Source organism: Salarias fasciatus, chromosome 16, assembly GCF_902148845.1.
Source record: "Salarias fasciatus chromosome 16, fSalaFa1.1, whole genome shotgun sequence".
Lineage (NCBI taxonomy): Eukaryota > Metazoa > Chordata > Actinopteri > Blenniiformes > Blenniidae > Salarias > Salarias fasciatus.
Window position 1 is genome coordinate 31,304,212 of NC_043760.1, and position 13,039 is coordinate 31,317,250.

Genomic DNA, 13,039 nt, shown 5'->3' on the forward strand with positions numbered 1-13,039 from the left:
GACAGATAAGGTTGACCCTGAATATGTATTTCTGTATTTTTGGAGACATTCTGCGGGCTTGTTTGTATAATTTAATATTTACATGTAAACAGTAATTAAGTGATGGCGCCGACATGCCAGGGCCAGGCGCTGCCAAGGTAAACAGCAGCCCTCGTAGTTTGCCACAGTCCATCATGTTTACAGACTTGCAGAGCCGAGTGCTGTTTGTGTGCTCTTCCCTGGCAAAGCCCATAAAACACCAGCGATTGGATGCCGAGTGTTGAGCACAGTCACTCTTATCGTCTGGCAGTCTGCTCGCTGACTTGAGGACATTGTGAGTCAAACCTTTAAATTTTCACTCTGCGATAATTACGCCGCTATACTTGAGCTTTTATATCCTTTCACTGAGAAAGTAAATCATTCCTAATAAAGAGAGGAAGAATAGGGGGCGGAGGGAAAAGTGCTTGAGGACTAATTCTCTTCACTCCCTCCCTACTCTGCTCTCTATTCTGCTTTTTGAAAGCCTTTTTTCTGAGTATTCCAGTCACCTTGACTTTGCAGCTGCAGCCTTATAGTCTGTTGCTTATCCTGCCTAACCCCAGCCTGTCAATTAGGTCTTTAAAAATTAATCTCTTTAACTGGAAATACCATGCCAGCTTTCTTCCGTCTGTAAATGAAGTGTTATTAATTCACACAGCGCAAAGCCAATGTTATGAATAATGTTATCAAAACAGATTTCCACACGTTTAACACGTCGCTCCTATTAAAACCCCTTAAGTATTTTTATAACTGTGAAAACAGGACTGCTAATGGATTTGCATGAGTTTTTTTCGGCGGCAGCCGCAGCAGCAGGCGGCCGCCGAGCAAGTGCTCCTAAGCCAGGCCTTTTAAAGTTTACATTTCCCATTTCCTCTTTTGTTCTTTCATCTCCATTTAAAAGCAGCTCAGTATATCCAGTCTGGATTAGCGCCAGCCAGCGCCGCCGCCGCCGCTCGTTCGGCGGCAGCAGAACGGCGAGAACTTCTCCCTGTAGGATTGCAATGCCAGGCAATGACACCAATGTGTCTCCCTGCACCCCCCCTCCCCCCCCCCCCCCCAGAACCCGGCGACGCTCTGATCTAGCAGCAGGCTATCTGGCCAACCACACCAAGCTAATACTTGTTCTATTAAAACCTGGTGATTATGAGGGATTTCCTCTCTGTTTGTTTGTTTGAATGCTTAATTATCAATATGTAATTGGCATGTGTATTGTGATGTTGGGTGCGCGTTCGCCAGCACATTTTGCCGGGACGCACGCTGCTATCGGGCGGAAACAGGACTCCCCCGTCACTGTTTAAGTTAAGCTGCATGAGAAGTTGCTCTAATGAATTAATAAATGCTAAACAAAGAAGAACCAAACAAAGAGTGTGAAATAAATGGCTTGATGATTAGTGGGTCAGACAGATTAGCGGGGTGTACAGTGCAAATGATCCCCTTCTGAAATGGGAATGATTCAGGCAAAATACCCAATCAATAGCCGAGGCCAATTTAATCTCTGGGATTCTTCTGTCAATAAACGGGCCCGGACAACCGAGGTCAATATGCAGAGACAATCTAAACACCTTCAGAGTGCGGCACAATGATGTCCTTCTCCCAGTATTATCTTCCTGACAGTCCGGGCTCGTCGTCAATAGGTGAATTACAGAAATCTATTCAAGTGGGTCTCGCCGTCATTTTCCTTTTTTGAGCCGCCGGTGTGTCTTTGCGCCTCACGCTCCCGGTTTAACCTCGACCTGCGATCTCTTAACCCGCGCCGACCCGCCGCTTTCCGTCTCTTTACAGAACGCCGTTCCGTCGGCGCTGCCGTCCTCTTTAAGAGCTCATTTCAAGGTGTGCACTGGCAGAAACAAAAGTCCTGCATGCTTTTATGCAGTCATCACAGTCAGCCAAGCCTGTAATCCTCAGAGGTCCGATAATGACATAGCCCCTGCATTTATTACATGGAGGAGAGGAGAGAGGGAAAACGCTGACTTTGAACAAATGAACACTCTGACCTTTATGCAATAAATATGACATGGGCCGCATAAAAAGACAAGATATCTTCCTCCTGAATGGAAGTCAACACGGATTCTGCTCCCTTGCCTCTTGCTCTCTCTATTTCCAGCCCTTTCTTTCTCTCTCTCTCTCTCTCTCTCTCTCTCTCTCTCTCTCTCTCTCTCTCTCTCCTCTTTTTCCAAGCTAACAGTTAAACAAACGATAAAATTGACTGTAATTGTTTTTAGCCGCAGCGCATTATTGAAATCTGTGCTATTTATGCAACAGTACAACTTGTAGTTATTAATTTTTTCTTGTAACATCAGCCATAATGGACTCTGCCCACAGTTGCAAAGCACTCTAATTTTTGTGCATGATTTCTTTTTTTTTTCCTGAAATCATTAGCATGCATCAGCAGTTGAAGAAACATTAGATATTTTCCGTGCGAGCCGGTAAAAAAGGCGGCTTCGCCGGCATGAATCAACCTTTTCTCTGTGTCTTTTGTGATCTCAGTGTGATCCCAATTGTGGTTTTCCGATTGTCTTCTTTTGTCACTTCAGACCGCCTCTCTGACAGTAAAGGATTTATGGTTATTTCCTCCGTGCAGCCTGTCCATCTGTGGCTCTATCTTCATATGGCCTTGAGAATACGATTCAATTTATTAAGGCAAAGCAATGGACTCATTACTTTAAAAAGGTGGCTGGAGAGAGAGTGGGAGCGAGCGAGAAGTGACACACTGAATTGGTTATTAATGGAAAGGCACAGCCATAGGGCAGTTGAAATTTAATGATATCCTACAAGAAAATATGAGGGTGTCACTCTCCAAAAAGTCATGCTAAATGTCAACATTTTAAGGTCCCGGTGCTAATTTTATGCCTGTGCACAGTAATGTTTTGGAGAGCATTTAGGAAACACGGCCCAGTGGCCAGCCTGATTATCCCACTCACCTTCTCTCCTCTCTCCAAATGGGTTTGTGCAGCAAGCGATTTCATCTCTAAGTGAAGGGAACATTAGGGAGGGGAGGAAGAGAGAGCGATAGAGGAAAACACGCGGTTTGATTTTCATGCTGTGATAAGAGAGTGGGAGCCAAATGTTACCTGTTAATCTAGCCCAAACCGACCGGGGCTCTTGACTTTGTCCCCCAGCAGGGATGGGGCAAACACTCATTTTCCTCTCTCCGTGATGAAAAGGAAATTAGCTTAAATGTGATGAGGGCACATTAGTGTGTGTGCCGTGCGTGTGTGTAATGAATGTGTGTGTGTGTGTTTCGAGGTTTTTGTTTGCATAAATCTGAGCATCCTCTGTTTTTTCCTGTGTGTGTGTGTGTATGTGTGTGTGTGTACAGTACATTACCCACACATGTGCACGGCATATGCAGGTGAGAGTCATTCCAGAGGAATTTGTCTTGTATGGATCATCACACACACTCTTTTTTTTTGCTCCTCTCGGTCCTGCAGGTTTTGTTTCTCAGTCTTTTCACTGAAACCGTCAGCCGTCGTTCGCTGCTGTGTTTTAAAGCTGAAAGTCTGCTGGAAACTTTGCAGAGAAGTTCCAGCTCAGGACGGCTGCATCAAAGTGCAGACATCAATTGCAAGATCAGCTCGCCTCATGTTTTTTTCAAGTGCTCAAATTGCATGCAGCTACTTTTTTTTTTTTTTTTTTTTTTTTCCTGCTCGGCTCTGCATCACTGCATTTATACCGGCAGACAGATATTTCCCTTGACAAGATTTTCCAAATCCGCTGCTTTAAGTGCAGGTGGAATAATGCTGCGTTAGCTGCTAATGGCCGTCCGAGAGGTCATAACGGCTCCATTTGAAGGAGGCCGGGCTGCGTGCAGCCCCGGCAGGTCAAATCAAATGTAATTGTGCAGTGAAAAGCCGCTGCCTTGCTTTGTGTCGGCCGTGCTGACAACCTCCGGGTTTAGCATTCAGTTCTCCTGCTGGGAGGAACACAGGTTTGCAAGGACAAAGGCTTCACCTGTCAATATATCACACTGACTGGCCGGCCGAACGCCGCCCTGCTCTGCCTCTGCTCTTCCCTCCCTCTCCTATCTCTCTTCCTCTCTGTCATTCTTTCATTCTCCACACAGCCGTCCTATTGCAGCCTCCTCTACCTCAGACGATGCCTCACCTATCTGTCCATCCGTCTTCTGTCGAGAACCATCTATCTCTCTCTCTCCTGGCATCTTTCCTCGCTCTCTCTCTCTCTCTTTGTGTGTCTTCCTCTCCTCCAGCTCGCTCCGGCTTCGTGTGAGTACTCAGCTGAAATGTCCTGAGGGACCCAGTTTCAAACACAGGAACCAGAAACATATGGCACATTTTCAACTCCCAAGGTCAATTACAGCTATTTATCCAGAGATTGCAGCTAAATTTCCCAAGGTTTCTTCTAGATTTACCACAGATTGCAATGTGTGTCTGTCACATTTTAAATCAGGCCAGTTTCGGCTGCTTCTCTCCACTCCCTGTGACTTTCCATCAAATATTTCAAAGGCTTTCAAGTGGGTTTTAGACATGTTTTATCTCTGGTTATCATGTGCCCCATCTTTTTTGCCTCGGCTTTTGCGAGGTCCAAGTGCCGCTCGCTACACAAATCTAATAACATGTAAATTGGAGATAAGCCCAGATCCCTCCAAGTGATATTTTTTACATTCATAGTTTGTCAAGTCAATTCCTGGGCCCCTGTTTTAGCAGCACAACACATGAGGAGTGAGAAAATTAACTGGATAGGTGATTCATCATTGCTAGCACACTGTCAAGGACTCCCTCTGCAGCTATTGAGAGCAGGGTGGAGGAGGAGGACGGAGGGAGGAGGACTGGGGGGGGCGGTGTTTTAAATTATGGCATTTCATTCAGAATGCATTGTATTTACAGCGTCCCATTTTTATTTGTGGCTCCTATTATCCACCGAAACAGTTGTGCATGAAATGTTATTTGTGACAGGGGTGACCTGCGAGTGTTTTTCCACACAGTATTTCATAGCCGGGGCCTTAACTGTACCTTTAGCGTACGGCGAGCACAAGAGGCTGTCACAGCTGCTGCTGGCAGCCGTGCTCGTGCAGAAATATCACCTGGAAACAGAGCACTCCATTCCGCCGGCCCCCATCACTCCAACGCCTGTCGCTGTAATTAAGTTGAAGTCAATGATTCTGGAGCGATGGTGAGAAATAAACATGCAAACACATGCCAGCATTTGCAGCCAGGCACAGAGAAAAAGAGGGGGGCGGCGGTGGGGAGGGGGGCAATAACATTAGAAGCACGGAAACCACAGATCTAGATCGCGTCCCACTGAAATTTACATTTGAGTTTCATTAAGCCGGTTTTGATTATATTGATTAAATTAGTCACTTATTAGCTCCCTTTCCCTTTCTTTTCTTTCGTTTTCTTTTTTTTTTTTTTGGCAGTGTGGGGGGTGGGTGGGGGGGGTGGGGGGTGCCGGTATTTATGCATAGCTCCTGGTGGAAATGTTATCTGACAAGAGGTGCTGTACGGTAGTTGGAGTCTGTCGAACAAAACATGCTGTTTGCTTTTCCCAGAGCATGACAGGTTGTTTCCCCTGCAACAAAGCCATCAAATATTCTCTGTGATCCAACATTGTGTTGGAGGGGAGGCCTGCTGAGTGGGAAGCCGGAGTTTGTTAAAGCAATGATTTATGATTAATGCCAACACTAAATAAGGGACAAAGTGCCTACAGTACAAATCAATTACAAAGCTACAACGGCAGACCTTTCCCCGAGGTCTACTAACGTCTCTAGTTGTTATGGTGATTTTATTGGAGGTGGGTGATGCATGCATATAATGCATGCAATACATCTATATCAACCTGAGCAGGAGCCAACTGTAATGCTTTTGATCTTTGATTAGTTGTTTTATTGAGATAAAATGGGACTTTCATGTTGCGCCACTGTATAAGGAGAGCGCGCTTTCCATCTCCACCCAGACGCCCACCTCAGAATGCAGACAGGACTGCACCAAACAAAATAAATTACCACAGGAGTGGCTTCTTAAAAGTAGGCAATTCATTATTTTTATGAAGTCAAATTATAAACAAATTTTAATCCATTAGGCAACCATCCATTCTAATTAATCAACAGGAGTGAACTCCATCTGAAAAAGGAGAAAGGTTGTTTACTCTCTCCACGGACCAGCGGTGCATATTTCACCATCTTTCCCACTCGGAGAGAAGAGAAAAAAAAAAAATGTTCTCCAAATTACAAACCTAAACTGTGAATCCTAACACTCGACTTTTGGCGCCGGGATGTTTCCAGGGCATTTGCAGATGCTTGAAATAATCTCCAATGTTTTTGCTCAATCTGCTCTGAGGATGGGTGAAATAAATACTTTAAACTAATTAATGTAAGACCAGCTGTTCCCAGCACTTGGCTGGCGCTGGTGAATATTGATGGGAGGGAGAGGCAGGGCTGTTGGGCTCCACTCGCTGTTTGTACAAGATTCCGCCTGCCACATAAACACATATGAATACTGGATGAGAGCGGAGAGGTGCCGCGCTCCACGCAGCCAGGGCGCCACGTTACAAATAAAGCTTCTCCCCCCCTTACGTTAAATTAACTATTAAACAGCTGATGATGCAGACTTCCTGTGGAGACGGTTTTATTTTTATATTTTTGCTGAGACTCGGTCTGTTTAATAAACTGTCCCCGTGCAAGATGGTAGCACTTACAGATTCTTGGCCTCGTAAGAGCTCATCAGACAAAAACATGTGTCAGATCTGATGGGGCTGCGAGCGGCGGTGTCTGACATACTGTTTTAGTTTGACCGGGTGTATAAGTGTGTGTGTGTGTGAGTGTGTGTGAGCGTGTGTGCCTCCCTCCCGCTCCCGCTCCTCTGCGCCTCCTCGGAGGCCCGGCGGAGAGGCTGGACGGCAGATGGCAGGGCCCTACCCTTCTGCCGCTGATGAATGGAGGATGATGTCATCTCAGGTTTGACAGGCGCCCGTACGTGCGCGCGTACGTGCGTGCGCGCGCGCGTGCACAAAGGAAGCGCGGGGCCTCTGGGGTCGGGCCGCCGGCCTGCTTCTGATTTTGGAGTCCGCATGACATGTCTTCAATGGGGGGGGAAGCTGGATTTATGTCCGGGCTGATATTGTTTAACCCCAGTCTGAAGCAATATGGAGGAATCTCCAAGGGACCCCGTCAGTCCACTATATTTTTGAGAGGTTGGGGGGGGGGGGCGAGTGGCTACTGGAGATCAATACAGACCCAATAATTGCTCCTGGTCAGCCCTGGACTCAGGGTCAATACGCGTCAGCACGGTCAAAAACTGCTCTGATACTCCACCACTCACCTTATTTATAATGTTTCATGGCATGAATTAGTAATCGGGTTTTACTGTAACTGTCTCCGCAGAGGACAACTCCATGTGTACCCCGACGGCGAGAGACAGCTACGAGCGGTTGTCCCTGGCGGGACAGACTCTGCCTCCTGGTTTCCCCTCACCTTTCCTCTTCCCAGACGGCCTGTCGTCGATAGAGACTCTCCTCACCAACATACAGGTATCGTGGTGCTTTAGTACGGTTCTGTACACCATCACTCACCCTAAATAACTTGACCAGTAGCCTAGATTCAACCGCAGGAGCGACCAAGTCACTACCTCTACTGAAATATTCAAAATGAAAGACAGGAAATGTGCAGTGAAATCTGTGACATCTCCCTTTATTACTGCAGAATGAAGCTAAAGTTTTTCATTGCTGATGGAGGGTGTTCATTTCCTGGACTCGCACTGATTTTTTAGGGAAGAAAAAATGTGCGTGTGATTCCTTCCCACTGTCAGGTTGGACATGTGTCCTTGGTTAAGCTCAACATCTGCCTCCTCACTGCAGTTATTAAGTCATCCAGCAGATCATGAGCAATTTAAATGGTACAAAACAAGAACGCCACATTAGTATTCCCCCTCAGCTCGAAGTTTCAGAAGGAAAAATACAGAAAGTAAAATCTGGAACACGGTTGAATGAATCACTACACACTGTGATTTCCAGCCGTCCCAGATGAAAGATACCAGTCGTGACAGACTGACGGTGGTGTCTTTAGTCTTGCAGTAAGAAACGACGCACTGATCAGCGCCACACTCCTACTTATTTCAAACTCCCTTTGCAAAGCTGGCTTCCAGAGTTGGCTTCTCTTTCTGAGCCACGACCACGACCGTGCACTGACCCACGGGCGGGGATTGATGTGTTTTCATCGTGCACACAGCAGACTCTGTCGTCTCCAAACTGAGACGCTGTGAACTCAGAAGGTTGCTAAAACTGCACAGCTTGTTGCCGACATGAGGCTATACGCCCACGACGTCCAATGAAGGTTTGCATATTATACAAAAAACAAGTGTAGATGTGATATTAGGCGCCACACTCTGGAAGCTGATCTATTTCCAGGTCACACTGAGTCCTGTGAGGAAAAGAACTCCTGTTCTCTGTGGTGAAGATGGAAGATCAGGGAAATACTTAGAGGTTATGCTGACGGATTGATTTACAACAAGCAATGAGATTCGCTGCTTCTCGCCAGCGAGACGTTACTGGAGGTGAAGACCAGCTCCGCCTCCAGCAGAGACACTGCTGTCACCGGGAGGAGTCGTTTCTCAGCTGGCCCTCCGTGACTTTTGTTTGTAGACTTCACTGAGAAATGTTTTCAGTGTCGTGCCTCAAGTTCACACTTTGTGACAGATCTTCTCTTAAATTGATTTATTTTTGTTGTTGTTGTTCTTTTGACTGATTTATTTGTTGTAAGGCTCCAACATGTTTGATAACTTCATCCACCAACATGTCCACCTGTACATCTTCATGCTGGGCTCACATGCACTTTTAGCACAATTTCTGCAGGATGAGAGTGAATTGAGGCCAATATATTGTACTCCAACTACTTTTTTGTATCATTTCACATCACATTGTTGAAGCTGCGTTGCTGCACACCCTCCACGTGGCTCTGTTGCTGTACTCCCTTCATTCCCGGACCAGAGTCGTACTTCCCCAGTAAATCTGCTGCGCCCCTCTGCTCAGGGTGCTGCTTAGGCTTCAGCTCAAACCCCCTCAGTCAGAAAGATGAATGCATTTGGCTTTTGTCTGAGTGTAATGATGTGTGCGCGCCGCTGCCCTTCTCATTGCACCCGTGCCACTGGCATCAGGAGTCTCCGTCTCCTTTGGCTCTGCCTGGTAATTAGAAAAGCCACAAGTAAACTCGTCACAGGCTCCCACCACTCCTCCAAGTCATCTTTGATAATGATCTCTGCATTGGATATTTATATACAAATCAACAAAATGAAGCCAAGCAGAAAATTAAGATAAAGCAACTTAGAATAAATTGGGGTTAGAAGAATCAACAATTAGTAAGCTATAGCCCAGTGCATTTGATATAATTGCGTGTGGATGGGGAATAATTGGGATGAAAATAGCCACAGTACTGTACGGCGCTCTACGTGGGAACGCGGGGCTGTCAGGAGTGTGTGTGGAACGGCGGTAATGTAATTGATACACGATGAGATACTTGTCATTCATGTTATTCGTTCCCACGGAGCGCGGGTGTGACTGCGGCGGCGCGACGGGAGCTTCGGAGGGCGCCGCTGCGCGTTTATCCACACCCAGATAAAAACGTCAAACGGAGGCTGGGAGATAAGTTGTGAAACGTGAAGAACTAAGTGGTGGAGGTGAAGGGAAAAGACGCCGATCCGAACGGCGAGCGTTCAGATCTGCAGCCTCACCTGCAGCTCCTGTCCGCCTGAAGCTCAGCACTTTGGCCAAGAGGGGTCAGACGCCCCCTCACGTCGGCCATCATGAATCAAAACAAATCATTTTGTGTGTGTGTGTGTGTGTGTGTGTGTGTGCGCAGGGCCTGCTGAAGGTGGCGATCGACAACGCGCGGGCCCAGGAGAAGCAGGTGCAGCTGGAGAAGACGGAGCTGAAGATGGAGCTGTTCAGAGAGCGCGAGCTCCGGGAGACCCTGGAGAAACAGCTCGCCATGGAGCAGAAGAACAGAGGTACCGGCTGATGACAGCCTGGCACTCGGTCCTCCCCGCCAGCCGTGTGTGTGTGTGTGTGTGTGTGTGTGTACACAGGTGCAGAACACGCGACAGTGTTCACACTCTCCTCAGTGAGCCGACACGCAGACGTACAGAAGTTCCTCAGTCTCTGTAACTTTGTTCTTCCTGTTCTGGAACGCCGTTCTGAAAAACACACACCCAGTCGAGGTTCTCGCTCCGTCTCATGCAAAATGCATCAGAGTCTGCGTTTATGTTTAATGAGAGAAATTCATGAAAAATATCCCGATAAATTTTTCACTTTGCTTTAATTCCCTCTAGCAGTTTGCTAAATCTCAGTATTTGCTCGTATTTTCATATTTAAGGGAGATCTTTTATATATTATAAAATATTTAATTTAATTGATTTCCCTCTTTGCTTGATTTGGGAATGGCTTATTATCTTTTTTTCCCTGCTCGAATATGGCAACAGTGAGATTGTGCTGCTATCAAACAAGGCTCCGCTAATTTGCCCCACAGGCTCATTTCTTGTCACTGTGGTCTCTCACCCCCCTCTAAACCCCCCCCCCCTCCCGCTGCAGCGATCATTCAGAAGCGTCTGAAGAAGGAGAAGAAAGCCAAGAGGAAACTCCAGGAAGCTCTGGAGTACGAGTCCAAGAGGAGAGAGCAGGCGGAGCAGACTCTGAAGCAGCCGTCGCCCTCCGACAGCATGCGCTCGCTCAACGGTCAGAACCCCCCCTCCACCCCCCCTCCACCCCCCCTCCACCCCCCCTCCACCCTCCCCACACCCCCCTACACCCCCTACACCTCCTCCACCCCCCCACACTGCACGCTACAGCGTTCAGTCTGGATGTAGTGCAACAAATGAGGCGAGGAGATCAAACATCATTTCCGTCCCCGAATGTTTGGAGGTAAACGTTTCCGGAGGGAGAAACTGTCACCGATACGTTTATTAAAACGTGAGGATTTCACCTCCAGCTCCTCACTTTTAATTACTGGAATGCTGATTTATTTTGTGCTTCTTCTTTTTTCCACTCTTGCAGCTCTCCTCTGTTCTGTTGCTTCTCAGAATCGTTTAATCTGCGCTGTAACTGATTGATCGATTGGTTTTATTGTTTGTAAAAACGCGGCTTTGCCGCCGCTGTGGAGTTGAAGTGTTCACTTTTCTCCTCGGATCATCCATTTCCACCGCAGTGCTTCAGATACCACTTATCCACGCAATTATCACATTTAACTGAATGATTTATTTTAATAGATTGATTATTAAGTTTGTCTAAACTTCCCAAAGTGGCAAACACAGCTTATTGTACATTCTGTGATATTCTAATGTAGTTCATTATTTCCTCAGGTAGCAGTGTGGAGGAGCTGCAGCCACAGACTGACAAAAATAACTCATTCATCATGAACGTGCCAGCTAATAAATTGCTCTATCTGCTAAATTATTAAGAGCCAATTAATGCATTAGTGTCAATTCGCTGTGATTATTTGGTCTGTATTGTTCACAGGCTGCCAGGCGATCTCAGCACGTGCAGCACAGTAATACATGTCTGCAGGAACTGAAACAAAATGCACATATCGATCGCCGTATAAAGCAAATCCAGAGAGATAAGACGCTTCAACATGGTGTTTTTATTCTAATGGGCCACCGGTTGTGTACAGTACTGAGTTATTACCGCAATTAGAAAAAGAAAAAGCATTTTATTCCCCTGCTTTTGGCTGCTTTTATTCAGGTGAGGAGCTGAATGAGGGTCTGGCCACAAAGGGTCGTTGTTGGAAGTGTTCAATCGAGGATTTAAACTCCTTCTTTTCAACTCTGTCAGTAATCACACAGAGAAATCCAATTCATCCAACACACACACACACACACACACACACACACACACACACACACACACACACACACACACACACACACACACACACACACACACACACGCGCGCGTCCATTCAGAGGCACGCGGCAGAGATATAGCTTGAAGGCTGGGTCTCTTGTTTTGAATGAACGATGCTGTGAGCGTGGCTTTGTGATGGGTGGATGTCAGGGATGTTTAACGGCGGCGATCCCTCTCCCCTCGCAGACTCTCTGACCCCTGAGATGGAGAGTGACCGCAGCAGTGGAAGAACAGATGCTGAAAGGACAATACAAGGTACAGGGGCTCAGATGAGACAATAAATCTCTCTCTCTTTCTCTGGCTTTCACTTCACACACACACATACACACACACCTCACCCTCCTCCTCTCTCTCTCTCTCTCTCTCTCTCACACACACACACACACACACACACACACCGAGCTTCAGTTTATGAACATTAGTGTTCCTGTGCCTGCTGTTCAGACACACAGCTCACCATCTGGGCCACAGCACTGGGTCAAGATCATTGGTTTTTCCGCAGGAATAATATTGTTCTTTGACTCGACTGTAAGCGGCGGCGAGCGCTTTGAGGAAGCGGATCTTTGCCGGGACGAGGCTCACCTGCAGTACGTCTGGCGGAGCGGCGGCGCCGCAGAACGCAGGGCTGAAAAAAAGCCACTTATTTACAACTGTGGAAGCATTAATGAGTCATAAAACCGCAAAAAGCAGTGGAATCCCTCCTTTGGTGGTAATAAACAGGGCAAATCAATCCATTTTATGAATAAGCCTTGTACATTTTTAATGGTTTGTTTGTTTGTTAGCCTTGGGGGTGCAGTATGTGTTTGGGGAAGGGCGCTCCGGCGATAACCTCTGTAGACTGTCTGCTATCTGTGTTTACCCAGATACAAGACACCTTGCAGAGGTTGAATATCCTCATTATTGCTCCAACGTCTTGCTTTAATACGCGTCAGCTGCGTCCGCTCACAGCCGCCCTTATCAGGCAGAGAGGTCCCAATTTATCCGGCAGAACGCTGCGTGTAATTTGCTGTGAAAAGTGGGGAAATATTCATCTTTCTGTGTGCGAGCAAGTTGGGTCCTTTTAACTCTTTAATGTTTGATTAGTCTACTTGAACCGATATTTTGTGAAAGGGCAAAAAAAAGAAGAGGAACAAGCACTTAGAGAAATGATGACTCTTCTTTAATTAAATGTCATTCC

General features: G+C 46.8%; 1 protein-coding gene across 1 annotated transcript in view; it reads left to right on the forward strand.

The window, feature by feature from the left end:
• dachd (dachshund d) overlaps nucleotides 1-13,039 on the forward strand; it is a 90,993-nt gene that overhangs the window by 73,278 nt on the left and 4,676 nt on the right. Inside the window, exons 7-10 of the mRNA XM_030111166.1 lie at nucleotides 7,355-7,500; nucleotides 9,824-9,971; nucleotides 10,552-10,695; nucleotides 12,049-12,117. Coding sequence (XP_029967026.1) covers nucleotides 7,355-7,500; nucleotides 9,824-9,971; nucleotides 10,552-10,695; nucleotides 12,049-12,117 — 507 coding nt within the window. The remainder of the gene's footprint in view (nucleotides 1-7,354; nucleotides 7,501-9,823; nucleotides 9,972-10,551; nucleotides 10,696-12,048; nucleotides 12,118-13,039) is intronic.